The 13,470-nt window shown below is 48.2% G+C and overlaps 1 protein-coding gene across 3 annotated transcripts in view; it reads left to right on the forward strand.

Moving 5' to 3' along the window:
• CEP152 (centrosomal protein 152) overlaps positions 1-13,470 on the forward strand; it is a 1,079,595-nt gene that overhangs the window by 559,997 nt on the left and 506,128 nt on the right. For all 3 annotated transcript variants that reach the window (XM_078684802.1, XM_078684801.1, XM_078684803.1), the window contains one exon: positions 238-364. In XM_078684802.1, the coding sequence (XP_078540928.1) occupies positions 238-364 (127 nt within the window). The remainder of the gene's footprint in view (positions 1-237; positions 365-13,470) is intronic.

Below are 13,470 nucleotides of genomic sequence, written 5' to 3' on the forward strand. Positions count from 1 at the left end.
TTATCTTTTTGGGCTACCAAATGCCATCAGTTTTTAGATTGCTACCAAATGTGTTAAATTTGGGTGAAATGCCAGAAATGCCAGAATTTCACAGGAGGCTTCAGGAAACATACAAAGGTTGAGAGCCTGAACACCATAAGGAAGGGGAAAAGCACGGGTAAAGATAATTAGCATATTTTCTATTATTGTTTGCAAAAATAATGTACAGCCTTGTTCATCTTATGTTCTTGTTTTCAGAAAAATGGAGTACATCCCCACGATCAAAGAACTGGAGCAAGGGACTATCACAGAACATCTCACGCTGATGAAACAGAACACAAATCTTACACACATCAAATGAAGATCTCTGATCCATTGAACATTGGTACTTTACTTCTTTCAAGATTGCCTTTTTTTGTATTGTTTTGTTAAAAAGCAATGTTAAAAATGATGTCCCATATTAACTTTTTCAGGGAAACAATTTGAGACGTCTCATCCATTGGCTAGCTTTCTATTTTAGACATAAGGTGGAACACAGATTATGTCACTGGGCTGAAGATCCCGGTCTGCACTTTTTCTAAAGATTTTATCAGAGTTTTCAGATTTTATTTACAATCACACATATACAAGCTTTTGAAACCAGACGTGTGTGCCCCTAGGCACACCTTACTCCTTGCTCTCTTTATCCTTATCGTAAACAAAACAGCAACTCTGCTTCCTTTTCTACATTTAATTGTAACAGGTTATGGCTGATGAGTGGTATTTCATATGTGTTTAGAAATTGCAGAGATAACTATTCCCAAGCATCCCCTTTGACCTATTTTTTGTGGCACTACTTGGTGCTTCTTGCTTCTTGAGCCCTCTTCTGCAGATGATCTCAAAGAGCTGTGACTTAACATGAATTTAATGGATTATTTTGTCATTCGAGAAATGCTGGCTCTAACAATTTGTGTGGATGTTGTGGACTGTTTAACCATTGTCTTCCTGTGGAATGGCCTTTGACTCTTTATCTTCTCCTTTTTGTGAAAGTATTACGTTTTTAGTATGTATACTTGATCTTTTTTTCTCAGAATATTTTTCTTTTTTTACTGACTTCTGTGTGTCAAATGTGATTGCTCCTTGCTCCCAAGATTGTGATCATTCCTTCCTCTCAAGATGGTTACTGTTGTACATCTGTTGTACATCTGCCCACTTCGGTCTAGATTATGCACATCTTCCTCATTCATTCCTTCATTTCTTAAAACAACTCTGCTATTTTAAACAATTAACAATTCTTCAGTTGATGGGAACATGCTTTGCAGTGTTCAGTCTGTAGTGTGGTATTCTTGCTGCTCAGTGACAACACTACCTCCGTACTGCACAGATATGTTCTTTCAAATCTCCTAACCTTTTATTCCTGTAGAGTTTCTTACCAATAGTGTGCCACCTTGCCAGCATGGGCTGATTAGTGCAATGGACTTTACTCTTAATATACAACTGCATTAGTCTTCTAATTTTGCAAGGGAAGTAAGTTGCGTGCTCTCACTTTCCTGCTCACCTGCTACTTCATTTGTCTTACTCTCTTGGGTTATTCTGTCCCACCAATCCTGAATTCTACATTTTTGATTACCTGCTAACTCTTTTCCAGTCATCACTGAACACCCTTGAACACTGCTGGTGGGCAATGGAGGTGATATGGCCCTGAAATTTTGATCTGCAAGTTTGCCAACTGTTTTATGGAGCTATGCGCTCTGCAGTCATGTGTGTTGCTTGTCTGATATTTTCTTTTTAGCTGACTGGGGTGAGTACTTGTAGAGTGCTTGATTTTGTGATGGCTGCATTGGGCTTGGGAAAATCCTTTTCCAGATATGTCTCCTTTTCATTTTTTCAGCAAATACGCCTGATCAGTATTCTGTCTCGCTGCCATCTTCCTTGCGTCATTCAGAGTTTTCAACCTGGAGTTCGCTTCCTCAGAAACCCCTGAGTTATTTTTTCCTTTCATGTTCCAATTTCATCTTGTGTCCAACAATGATCACTTTTATAAGGCCTATAGCAAGTATGCCTAATTTACTCCCTGCAAACCCACATCCCCTTGATATTATAATAAGATTATACTTGTGTGTTCCTACATTGGTGTTAGATATTCCTATTTTTCCAAGGTAGTTTGGTTATCAAACCCAGGATTTTCTTTATATCATTTGAATCCACTGTAACACTAAAATAGGTACTGTGAAAGAGTATATATTTGCTAGTTACAGATTGACTGCATTAATCTATTAGTGATTGCCATTATGCTAAGGCTACTTAGACCATTCTCATGCCATGCAAAAGCTTTCACATTAAGGACTAGTACCTATATGTATATTCAAAGTGACAGCAGTGATGGAGTACCTCTCCCATCTTCTCTGCTCATTTTTGGATTTTCTACAGCTCAGAGTCCTTGCCCTTTCCCCAACTGTGCACTGTTTGTTATTGACTTCATACCACATGTGTATCTCGTAAGTACTTTTTAAATATTTTTTTCCTAATATCCACCAGTGTAAGAAAATAGGGTGATGTGCAGAATTAAGTGCTTAAAACTGTATGTTGGGGGATCTCTGTTCGTCATTCGATCAGCTTCAGATTCCAGGCGTTAGACTGGTTCTGGAGAACTTTTCTTCAGCAATACCCCTGCGCGCCGGTAGGTGGTGTCGGTGGACTCCGCCTTCATCGTTAGTGTCGTGGTCGCCGGAATGACGTCATGGTGTCTACTTGGATGCCGCCCCTGCACACCGACGTCAGTTCTTTCTTTTTCCTCGCCAGCCAGGGCATATCTGGAGAGAGCGGTACCTCAAGTCACTTTTTGACTCTCTTTTTGTGACTTTTTATTGACATCTTTTCGAGTCATCACAACTCCTGGTGCATAGGGATGTCATCTTGGCGGACCAGTTTCAGGCCTTGTGGCTCCTGCCACAAGCTGATGTCGGTGACAGACCCCCATCTGGTGTGCCTATAGTGTCTGGAGCGCGACCATGACCCAAAGTTGTGCTCCGACTGCCGGCCATGTCCCGAAGTCCTTGTGGGAGCGGTCCCGAAAGCTTCTGGAGGCCCGGTAGTCAGCTCAGCACCACTCGAGGTCCCGGTCGAGAGGGAGGTTGCGGGACCGGTCTCGGAGCCATCACCAACACTCCTCGTCTAAGTTTGCATCTTCGGGTTAGTCGAAGCACAAAAAGAAGGCGAAGAAGCATCCCCACTCTTCGTGTTCTTCCCGTCCGTTGGCCGACGCAACGTGGGTTGCGGAAGGTAGTCGCACGGCTCCACGGGTGGAGCCTGTTGGGTCGGCTCGAGTCTCCCTCCCTTTCCAGGAGCCGGGTCGAGCCCTGCCGAACTTTGTAGCTTTTACAAAGCCCTCCACTCCATCTTTGGGCAACCCGACTCTTCCTGCGAACCTTCGGGGCCCGCGGACTCAGCTGGTGGTTCTAGGCCTTTGATGCAGCGGCTTCGGCTCCCATCAGCGCTGGTCGACCTTATGACACCTCCCCCGGCGCCGAATCTATTGGCAACACCTCTGCCCCCTCCGACGCCGGTTGTGTCCCCAACCGACATCGAGCCCAGCCTCCTTCTTGATGTGGATATGGAGCCGGACCGACATTGGTACTGGCGCCGAACGGTATTTTTGTACCCCTGTTTTCCTCTGGTGTTCCCTATTGCCCTGAGTGGTTACCAGAGGCGGGTGAGGAGGACTGGGAGGGGTCTGCGGACCCTGTGGCAGACGAGTTAGAAGAAATAGACTGGAGAGAGGAGTTGGATGAGGCTAGTTGTCTGAACACCTCACCAGACCTTAGCATGCTATCTCCCCCTACCGTGGCTACGGAGGTGGGTGCATCATACTCAGGGGTGTAGCATAGGGCGGCTGAGGCCTTAAACCTTGAGCTTCCTACGGTGGCAGTCAGGACTCACCTCCTGACGGAAGTGCTTCATCTGGCAGTGGTCTCTTCGAGCCCCTGCTGCTGTTCAATGAGGCCCTTAGGGACATCAATCAATCAATCATTACATTTATAAAGCACGCTACTAACCTGTGAGGGTCTCAAGGCGCTGGGGGGTGAGGGGGGAGGTGCTACTGGTCGAAGAGCCAGGTCTTGGGGAGTCTTCTGAAGGCCAGTAGGTCCTGAGTCTGTCGTAGGTTGGTTGGGAGAGTGTTCCAGGTCTTGGCGGCGAGGTAGGAGAAGGATCTTCCGCCGGCTGTGGTTTTCCAGATCCGAGGGACTGTGGCGAGGGCCAGGTTGGCTGAGCGGAGGCTTCGGGTGGGGTTGTGGAAGCTGAGTCGGTTGTTGAGGTAGGTGGGTCCGGTGTTGTGTAGTGCTTTGTGTGCGTGGATGAGAAGTTTGAAGGTGATCCTCGTTTTGACAGGGAACCAGTGCAGGCCTCTCAGGTGGGGTGTGATGGGGCTGCGGCGGGGGACGTCGAGGATCATTCGAGCCGAGGCATTCTGGATTCGTTGTAGTCGTCTCAGGAGCTTGTTTGTAGTTCCTGAGTAGAGGGCGTTCCCGTAGTCTAGTCTGCTGGTGATGAGGACCTGGGTGACGGTTTTTCTAGTGTCGGTGGGGATCCATTTGAAGAGTCTGCGGAGCATTCGGAGGGTGTTGAAGCAGGACGCGGAGACGGCGTTGACTTGCCTGGTCATGGAGAGGGTGGAGTCGAGGATGATCCCTAGGTTGCGTGCGTGGTCTGTGGTTTCCGGGGCTGCGCCTATCGATGTGGGCCACCAGGAGTCGTCCCAGGCTGATGGGGTGGGTCCGAGGATGAGCACCTCCGTCTTGTCTGAGTTCAGCTTCAGTCTGCTGTCCTTCATCCAGTCGGCTACTGCCTTCATTCCTCTGTGGAGGTTGGCTTTGGCGGTGGGGGGGTCTTCGATGAGGGATAAGATCAGCTGGGTGTCGTCGGCGTAGGAGATGATGTTGAGGTTATGTTGTCGTGCGACGTGGGCGAGTGGTGCCATGTAGATATTGAACAGCGTCAGGCTGAGGGAGGATCCCTGTGGGACGCCGCAGATGAACTCGGTGGATTTTCGATTCAGAAAAGGGGGTGGTGATGGACAGAGCATCTGAATTAAGCAGAACACTCATACCCAGTCAAAAGATCAGGGCTTGATCCATCACCGTTTTTTAGCTCACTGCACCATCCCAGTTCAGAACCTGGCACATGCAAATTAGTCTGTCCCTGGCCCAGTGCATCATGGGAACAGGGCAGACCAAACTACCAAGCCAATTCTTTACTGGAAAGGAAACAAGCTACCGGGGACCGGTTTCTGGCATTGCTGCCGTCTTCGGCCCGGCTTGCTTGAATCCTGATGGTGCAGTGAGCAAGGGACTCATGTCTGAGCATACCCTTCCACTCCTATAGTGGCCAAAACGATTCAGAAAAGGGGGTGGTGATGGACAGAGCATTTGAATTAAGCAGAACACTCATACCCAGTCAAAAGATCAGGGCTTGATCCATCACCGTTTTTTAGCTCACTGCACCATCCCAGTTCAGAACCTGGCTACATGCAAATTAGTCTGTCCCTGGCCCAGTGCATCATGGGAACAGGGCAGACCAAACTACCAAGCCAGTTCTTTACTGGAAAGGAAACAAGCTACCGGGGACCGGTTTCTGGCGTTGCAGCCGTCTTCGGCCCGGCTTGCTTGAATCCTGATGGTGCAGTGAGCAAGGGACTCATATCTGAGCATACCCTTCCACTCCTATAGTGGCCAAAACGATTCAGAAAAGGGGGTGGTGATGGACAGAGCATCTGAATTAAGCAGAACACTCATACCCAGTCAAAAGATCTGGGCTTGATCCATCACCGTTTTTAGCTCACTGCACCATCCCAGTTCAGAACCTGGCTACATGCAAATTAGTCTGTCCCTGGCCCAGTGCATCATGGGAACAGGGCAGACCAAACTACCAAGCCAATTCTTTACTGGAAAGGAAACAAGCTACCGGGGACCGGTTTCTGGCATTGCAGCCGTCTTCGGCCCGGCTTGCTTGAATCCTGATGGTGCAGTGAGCAAGGGACTCATGTCTGAGCATACCCGTCCACTCCTATAGTGGCCCAAACGATTCAGAAAAGGGGGTGGTGATGGACAGAGCATCTGAATTACGCAGAACACTCATACCCAGTCAAAAGATCAGGGCTTGATCCATCACCCTTTTTTAGCTCACTGCACCATCCCAGTTCAGAACCTGGCTACATGCAAATTAGTCTGTCCCTGGCCCAGTGCATCATGGGAACAGGCAGACCAAACTACCAAGCCAATTCTTTACTGGAAAGGAAAGAAGCTTCCGGGGACCGGTTTCTGGCATTGCAGCCGTCTTCGGCCCGGCTTGCTTGAATCCTGATGGTGCAGTGAGCAAGGGACTCATGTCTGAGCATACCCTTCCACTCCTATAGTGGCCAAAACGGTGGATTTTCAGCGGAAGGGTGGGAGGCGGACGCTCTGGGTTCTGCCGGAGAGGAAGGATGTGGTCCAGGCCAGGACCTTCTCTTGAATTCCGGCGTCATGGAGGCGTGCTGATAGGGTGCGGTGGCAGACTGTGTCAAAGGCCGCTGATAGGTCCAGGAGGATGAGGGCACTTGGTCCAAGCCCAACACAGGGACTCCTGTGGATAGGATGATTGTCCAACGCCACCGCCCGGCCCCAGGCGACCCCATTTTTCTCTCATGATCCCATTTTCCTCTCCCAACACCCCACCCCCGAGAGCTTGGCGGTCCAAACCTCAACTTCCAAGAGCGCATTCCCTACCGCACCACCTGATAGGGAATCCAAGAAGCTGGACCATCTTGGGAAGAAAAAGTTTTTCTTCCTACAGCTTAGTACTGCGGTCGGTGAAAACTGCATGTCCCTTGGGCCGTAGCTCTCATTCTGTGTGGGACACGGTCGCGCAGGTGCTGCCACAGTGTCCGGAGGAGGCCCGTGCTCTCTCGTGCAGATGCCGAAGGGAGAAACGCAGCGAAGTTCGCCATACGATGTGGGCTGCACACCGCCGAATCGCTGGGCAGGACAATTTCAACATCAGTAGCCCTGAGATGCTACGCCTGGCTGAGGTTCACTGGCTTTTTGGGTGATGTCCAAGCTACACTTTTGGACATGCCCTTTGATGGCCGTTGCTTGTTTGGCAACAAAGCAGAGCACACGCTCGAGCGCTTTAAAGACTCCAGAGCTACGGCCAGGTCCTTGGGTCTCGATTCGACCTCTAGCCCCGCGTAGTCTACTTTTAGCCCCTTTCGTGGCTACGGAAGGGGTGCCCCGCCACATTCCATCCAGTGCCACAGGCCTGCACAAGCTGTCCAGCCTCTGTGTGGGACCCACCCTCATCGGTCTGGGGCCAACGGGCGGGCCAGTCCACCAGCGCACCATCTGCAGAAGCCTCCAAGCCCTCCTAGTCAGACCTTTCAGGGCCAACATTCGCCAGTGGGCGGCAGGATTCGTCATCTCCTCCCCCACTGGCTCAACATCACGTTGGACAGGTAGGTTTTGCAGATAATCCGAAGGGGCTACTCCCTCAACTTCGAGACTACCCCTCTGTCCATGCCACCTCAATTCTATTGCACGTCAGCACGCAGGGGCGGCGTCTAGATACCGCAACATCATTCCAGCGACCACAACGCCAACGACTAACGCAGAGTCGACCGACGCCACCTACCGACATGCAGGCGAACTGCTGAAGAAAAATTCTTCGGACCCAGTCAGACGCCTGGGGATAATTCTAAAGTGAGGAATCCATAACTAATATATGTCTCTTATTTATTTATTTATTTATTTATAAATTTCTAAAGCGCGAACAAATACCACGAATGGTGTCTCGGCGCTGGGCAGACAGAGAGGCACTACCTGTGCATTATTGAGTGAATAGCCATGTCTTCACTTGCCTTACAGATATATTGTTCTTTTGTACTGACTGCTGTCGTCAGCCATGCTTAATTATCTAATTAGAGAATGTGGGTGTTATGGTACACAAACCGGTTTTATATTTTCTCCATATCAAACTGAAGGTTTTCAATTCAGGGCTGTTTTATGCTTTCTCGAACCCATCATGCCTTGCTTGAAATCTCAATGTAGTAAAACTATAAGTAGGTTGTTAGAAATGGGGGTCTCTAGTTGGCAGAGTTAGGTACCTTTGTCAAAGTAGGGACCCTTGTTCCTAGTCAGGGTAAGTGGGGTACACTTCTAAAATAACCCCTTCTCACCCCCTTGCTAGCTTGGCATGAGAAGACAGGCTTATCTCAGAGGCAATGTGTAAAGCATTTGTGCACATATACAGTAATACAGTGAAAACACTACAAATGGACGCCACACTGGTTTAGAAAAATCAGTAATCTTTATCTAAACCAAACAAGACCAAATACGGCAACATTCCACAATACAATACTGTAAAAATAGTTACTTTGCAAGATAACCTTTAAATTGCAGAAGTAGCTGAAAAACACAGGTCTTCCGAGTCGGTAGCTCCGTCCCGGGCTACCACGATGCTGAAAACAAGAAAAATTCAGTTCCAGCTGACCGCGTTAGTGCGGGCCAGGTAAAGCGTGGATAGACTCGTGAACAGTACCTTTCTCTTTGCATGTTTATAAAAAAAAGGGAGCGACCCCACTGCCCAAGAGACAGGGTACCACAGGTAAATCAGAGTAAGGACTCTCTTGGGACTACCCAAAGGTTATCTCAAATTGCCTATAATCTCAGGCACATCCCAAAATCCAGTTGTACAGTGGAAACACAATCCAACCACACCAAATAATAATGGACCCTATCCAACAATTATAATACACATAATGATAAACAACAAGATTTTATGACAAAAATATATTTATTAAAAACTTTTTCCTATCTTTCTATGGCTAAGACAATCATGCAAATTGATCAAAGTTACAATCATAAATTTTAAAAAACAAAATACGACATATATTTTATCCGAGAGACACAAAAATAAAAGTGTGAACACAATCACCACATCATAATTTGGTTATTCCACATGGAATCCATTTCAACAATGCGTTCAAGATCTCATGTTGGGCACGAACACGTTCCTTGGATATAACCGTGTGTTTCGACAAAAGCATCAACGTGTTTCGGTGGTGTTTGATTGTTAAAAACCACCTTCCTCAAGACACAAGTAATATTTGTCTCTCTTATACTGTATAAGAAATAAAACTTAAAAGCATACATGTCAACATCTGTGTATATATATTTACCAAAACATATTCAAAACTATTTTTCAATATGTGTACACATTACATTAATCCATTTAATCAGAGTGTTGTAAATAATTGTCTGAGGGGTCCATTTATTAAAAACAAACTAAAGCATACATCATAGCTCACAAACCTCACACATACTGATTAAAAGCCAAAAGGGGGAATACTTATTCTAATCTGCTGGAATTCACATACCTCAACATACATATTAAATACCACATCATACCTACCTATTCCAAACATGAGGTATAGTCTATGGCTGTATGGGTTACTTCATGGATCTATAGGACCACTCTGGGCTCAACTGAATTCCGTCGATATCTATTGGAAGGCAGAAGTGAATTGTAATTGTTATAGCCACTGCCAGGTGTATATTAATCACCCACCCTATAGGGTCCAAAACCCGAATGGTATCCAAGATGGCAGACATCCCTTATTCAGAGCCTGTGAGACACCAACACAACGGATGGTGTGTGTGTCAACGTTCGGACCACATACGCATCCTATGCAGAAAATTATTCGAAATTGTTGGCACTTAGTGAAGGAAGTCATGCCCGATGTGGGTACTCCCCTGTTTGTACTCAAAAAGAATCGGAGTATTGGGCAGCAAATTACATGTACACGCCCACCAAGGAAAAGAGATATTCAGGGTACTCTCTTCAGACTTGGCCCGGTAAAAGGACACCACAAATGTGGTACCTGTTCCGTGTGCAGTATCACCATGGAAGGCTCTTTATTCACGGACGGAAAGAAGTTCTGGCGCCATGACAAATTCACCAACTGTAAGACAAAGTATGTAGTATATGCTATCCAATGTCCGTGTAAAAAGGTCTACATTGGCAAGACGACACAGGAGGTGCGACAGAGGATCATCCAGCATCGGTCACGGATTAATAACAAAGTACTGACAGCCCCTCTGGTGTCTCACTTTCTACAACAAAGTCATTCGGTGAATGATCTTAAATGGACTGTGCTGGCCATGATAAAAACCTCCGGCGGCGGGGACCCAGACATACGCTTGTCACAGAAAGAAGCGTATCTGATTCTGAAATTTGACACAGCCCTGTCCGGGCTGAACGAACTGTCTGAATTGAGTAATTTATAACCGGACCATGCTATTCCATGTATGGACATGATTGGAGTAACCTATAACAGGCTCACGCTATTCCAATGTTTGGACATGTCTGCGACTAACAGTTGTGACGGCTGTGCCAGCTCGAGGTAGCTTTGTTGAAAAGATGCACTACGAATACCATCGTGCTTTGCTGTGCTTCACACACTTCTAATCATGTGTGGCCCCTTTAAAAGACTTAACCATGCTCGCGGCGTCTCCACGTCAGACGCCAAGTGAGAACGAACGGGGAGAGCAGCTGTATCAACAAGTAAGCGGGGAGTTACGAGCGTGGAATACTGGGTGATATGCGTATTATACAGTTATGCTAGACGGGGCAGCCACTTAACTCTTGGCATTTTCCCCTCTTTAACAGATAACGATTTAATTAATTTTATCGAGAAGCACGCCCGAATAGTGATTCCGGTGCCGAAGAGCGGCCTGCGCCCCTCCCCCCATTTCTGCACCTCGACAATTTTCGAAGGTAGGCTCTATTAAGTGGGTGAGTAGTAGTAATCATTGAAGCACGGTGATGTAAGAACTCTGGTGACAGATTGTGCCATTGTGCCTTTTTATCTGTCTGTTTACAGAAATCCCTACACTCGGTTGGCAACTCCGTACAACAGTGGTCTGTGATGCTACACATAAGTATCTTTAGTACCTACAGGAGAGTCTGAGAGTTTAGTCTAATTGTTAGTAAGACTTTTAACACTGACACCAAATCCCATTATTATCCTTTACAGTTATGGCCACCTCCAGTCCGTGTCATGAGGAGAACCCCTGAACTGCACGGTGGTTCGAAACGCGTTGACCCCTAGCTTGGGAAAGAAAAGAAGGGTGCCTCTAGGGTTACAAAAAACTATTATATCTTTACCCCTAGCAGTGTGACCCCTGACAGCATTCTAGTCCCTGGCTTAGTAAGACAGGCAGGCACTGTCAATGAACTGTTTTGTCCGCCTGTCTATTTGCATTTAATTTGAAGGACTGGTGCCTTAGTAATGAAATAATTGGAGGCATTGTATAAATGTGTATTTGGTGTATATTGTAATGTACAGTATTAATTTTGTGTATATTCACGTTCAAATGTCTGTATATGTTTATTAATGTTTGATGACTGTTCCTTTGGTGACATATGAAAGTTAATGTACAAAGTTTTCCTAAAAAAAGATAAAAAGACTAAAATAAAACAGTTGCACCACCTAGAACTTCTTGACTAGGTGTGATAAAAAACCAAAAAAAACTCAACCTGTCTGTCGGGTGTCAAGGCATCAAGGCGACCCTGCGCTGTCCTTGAGAGGCCTAATCTGCATGCTATCGCCGAGAAGAAAGCATAGCATAGCGTTGCCCGGCAACTACCTGGCCTGGAGGTCCATCGGCGAGTGCAGGGACAGGATCGCCCATTGTAGATTCTGCGCTGCTCAGGCAACCCACAGATCCTGCGCTTCCACTGCGAGAAAGGCGCACCGCTCTCTGAGGGTAGTTCTCTCACACACCTGTGAACAGCCTCGTGTGGAGGCACATGTGAGACTTTATCGGCCGGTGTCGGATGCATATGTCGCTGCTCTAGAAAGCTGACCCCTGGACGCAACACTGGACCCACCGCCTGGTCACCTTTACGAAGCTGCTTCACTAGGACCTCGCCGGGTGACTCTTTTGAAGCCTCCTCGGCCAGTGCTGACCACGACGTCCTAGGACGCTTGTGGGGCCCTGGTGCGGGACCTTGGTTAGCGCGGGTCGGGCCACCCTCCATTGGGCCCTCTGAGGCTCGGGCGGGTCTGAGACGACTGCAAGACGCGAACTTGATCTGGATACTGATGCCCACTTCGTGACTGGACTCCACGAGCTGCCAGAGAGGGCCGGGCGGCCGACGTTCCAGCGACTGCTTTCTCTGCCAGCGACGTGCACGGAGGAAGCAAGGGGATACCATTTGGCAGCTGAGCGGCCTTGGAGGGTTTCGAACGGATCCTTGTTGCCCCTCGATATCGGCGCCTTGGAGGGCCACCTAAGTCACAAAGATGACACGCACTAACAGAGGCAAGGACGCTACGGTGCCAGCCTCCAAGGACACCACGGTGATGGAGCTGTGGGGCAGGGCTGGCTCATCTGGCTCCACGGAAGCAACCCCACAGGCTGGAGGAGATTCTCCCCCAGTAACACAAGCATTCATGGCCTCCTTCATGTCTGAATTGAAAACCAAAATCGGCTTACTGCGCACTGATGTACACTTCTGTGTTCGGGAGCTTAGGAAAGAAGTCACAGACCTGGGCGAGCAAGTAGATGGGCTTGAAAAGACAGTGGACGCCAGCACGGAAGATCAATAGCAACACATTGAGTTGCAGCTAAAGCAAGAGACCTGGAAAACCGCAGCTGCCGGAACAACCTCCGTATCCGGGGGGTCCCTCTTGGGGCAGAAGGGAAGGACATCATGATCTATGTGGCACAGCTCCTCCATGAGGTTTGGGGAGATGACGACGCCTCCCCGCCGGCTTTGGACCCAGCTCATCGTGTCTCCGGGCCCGCGGATCGGCCGGGCCTACTTCCGGACATCTCAACTTCACAGAAAAAGAAGCTATTCTCCAGGCGGCGAGAGCCAAGCAGGATCTAACATATGATGGGCACAAGATACAGATATTCCAAGACCTAGCACCTAACTCCCTGCGACACCGTCGTGACTTCAAGCCTGTGACAGACAAACTACGGAGCCTGGGCATCTCCTATCAGTGGGGCCATCCCTTCGCCCTTCTCTTTACTTGGGAGTCCAAACGAGTGGTACGATCCTATCAAGAAGTGGCTCAACTACTCAGACTTCCAACATCACGCTCTGCCAGCCCCACTGGTCTCCGGCCTCCTGCATGAGTACCTGCCAAGCCGTCCTGTTCCACCGTGCGTCGGCGCAGACGCTCACCGCCTCTGGATGACCAAAAGGCTTCACAGGCTAAACAGGACATTATCAAACATATCAAATCCTTGGAAGGGGACAAATCAGAAGCGCGCTCGGACCCCCCTACCCCTTGATGAACAGCTTACGTGCCCATAACGAACTCTAAGTTTATCTTGGGAGGCATGACTCCCACTTGGTAGGTTTCAATGTCCAACGCTGCACTTTGGGCGCTACCCCAACTCCCTTCTCGCAATGTAGCAAATGCCGGAGCTTCCCACCTGGATGAACTTGAGTGCAGCGTGACGT

This window comes from Lissotriton helveticus, chromosome 3_2 (genome assembly GCF_964261635.1).
Source record: "Lissotriton helveticus chromosome 3_2, aLisHel1.1, whole genome shotgun sequence".
NCBI lineage: Eukaryota > Metazoa > Chordata > Amphibia > Caudata > Salamandridae > Lissotriton > Lissotriton helveticus.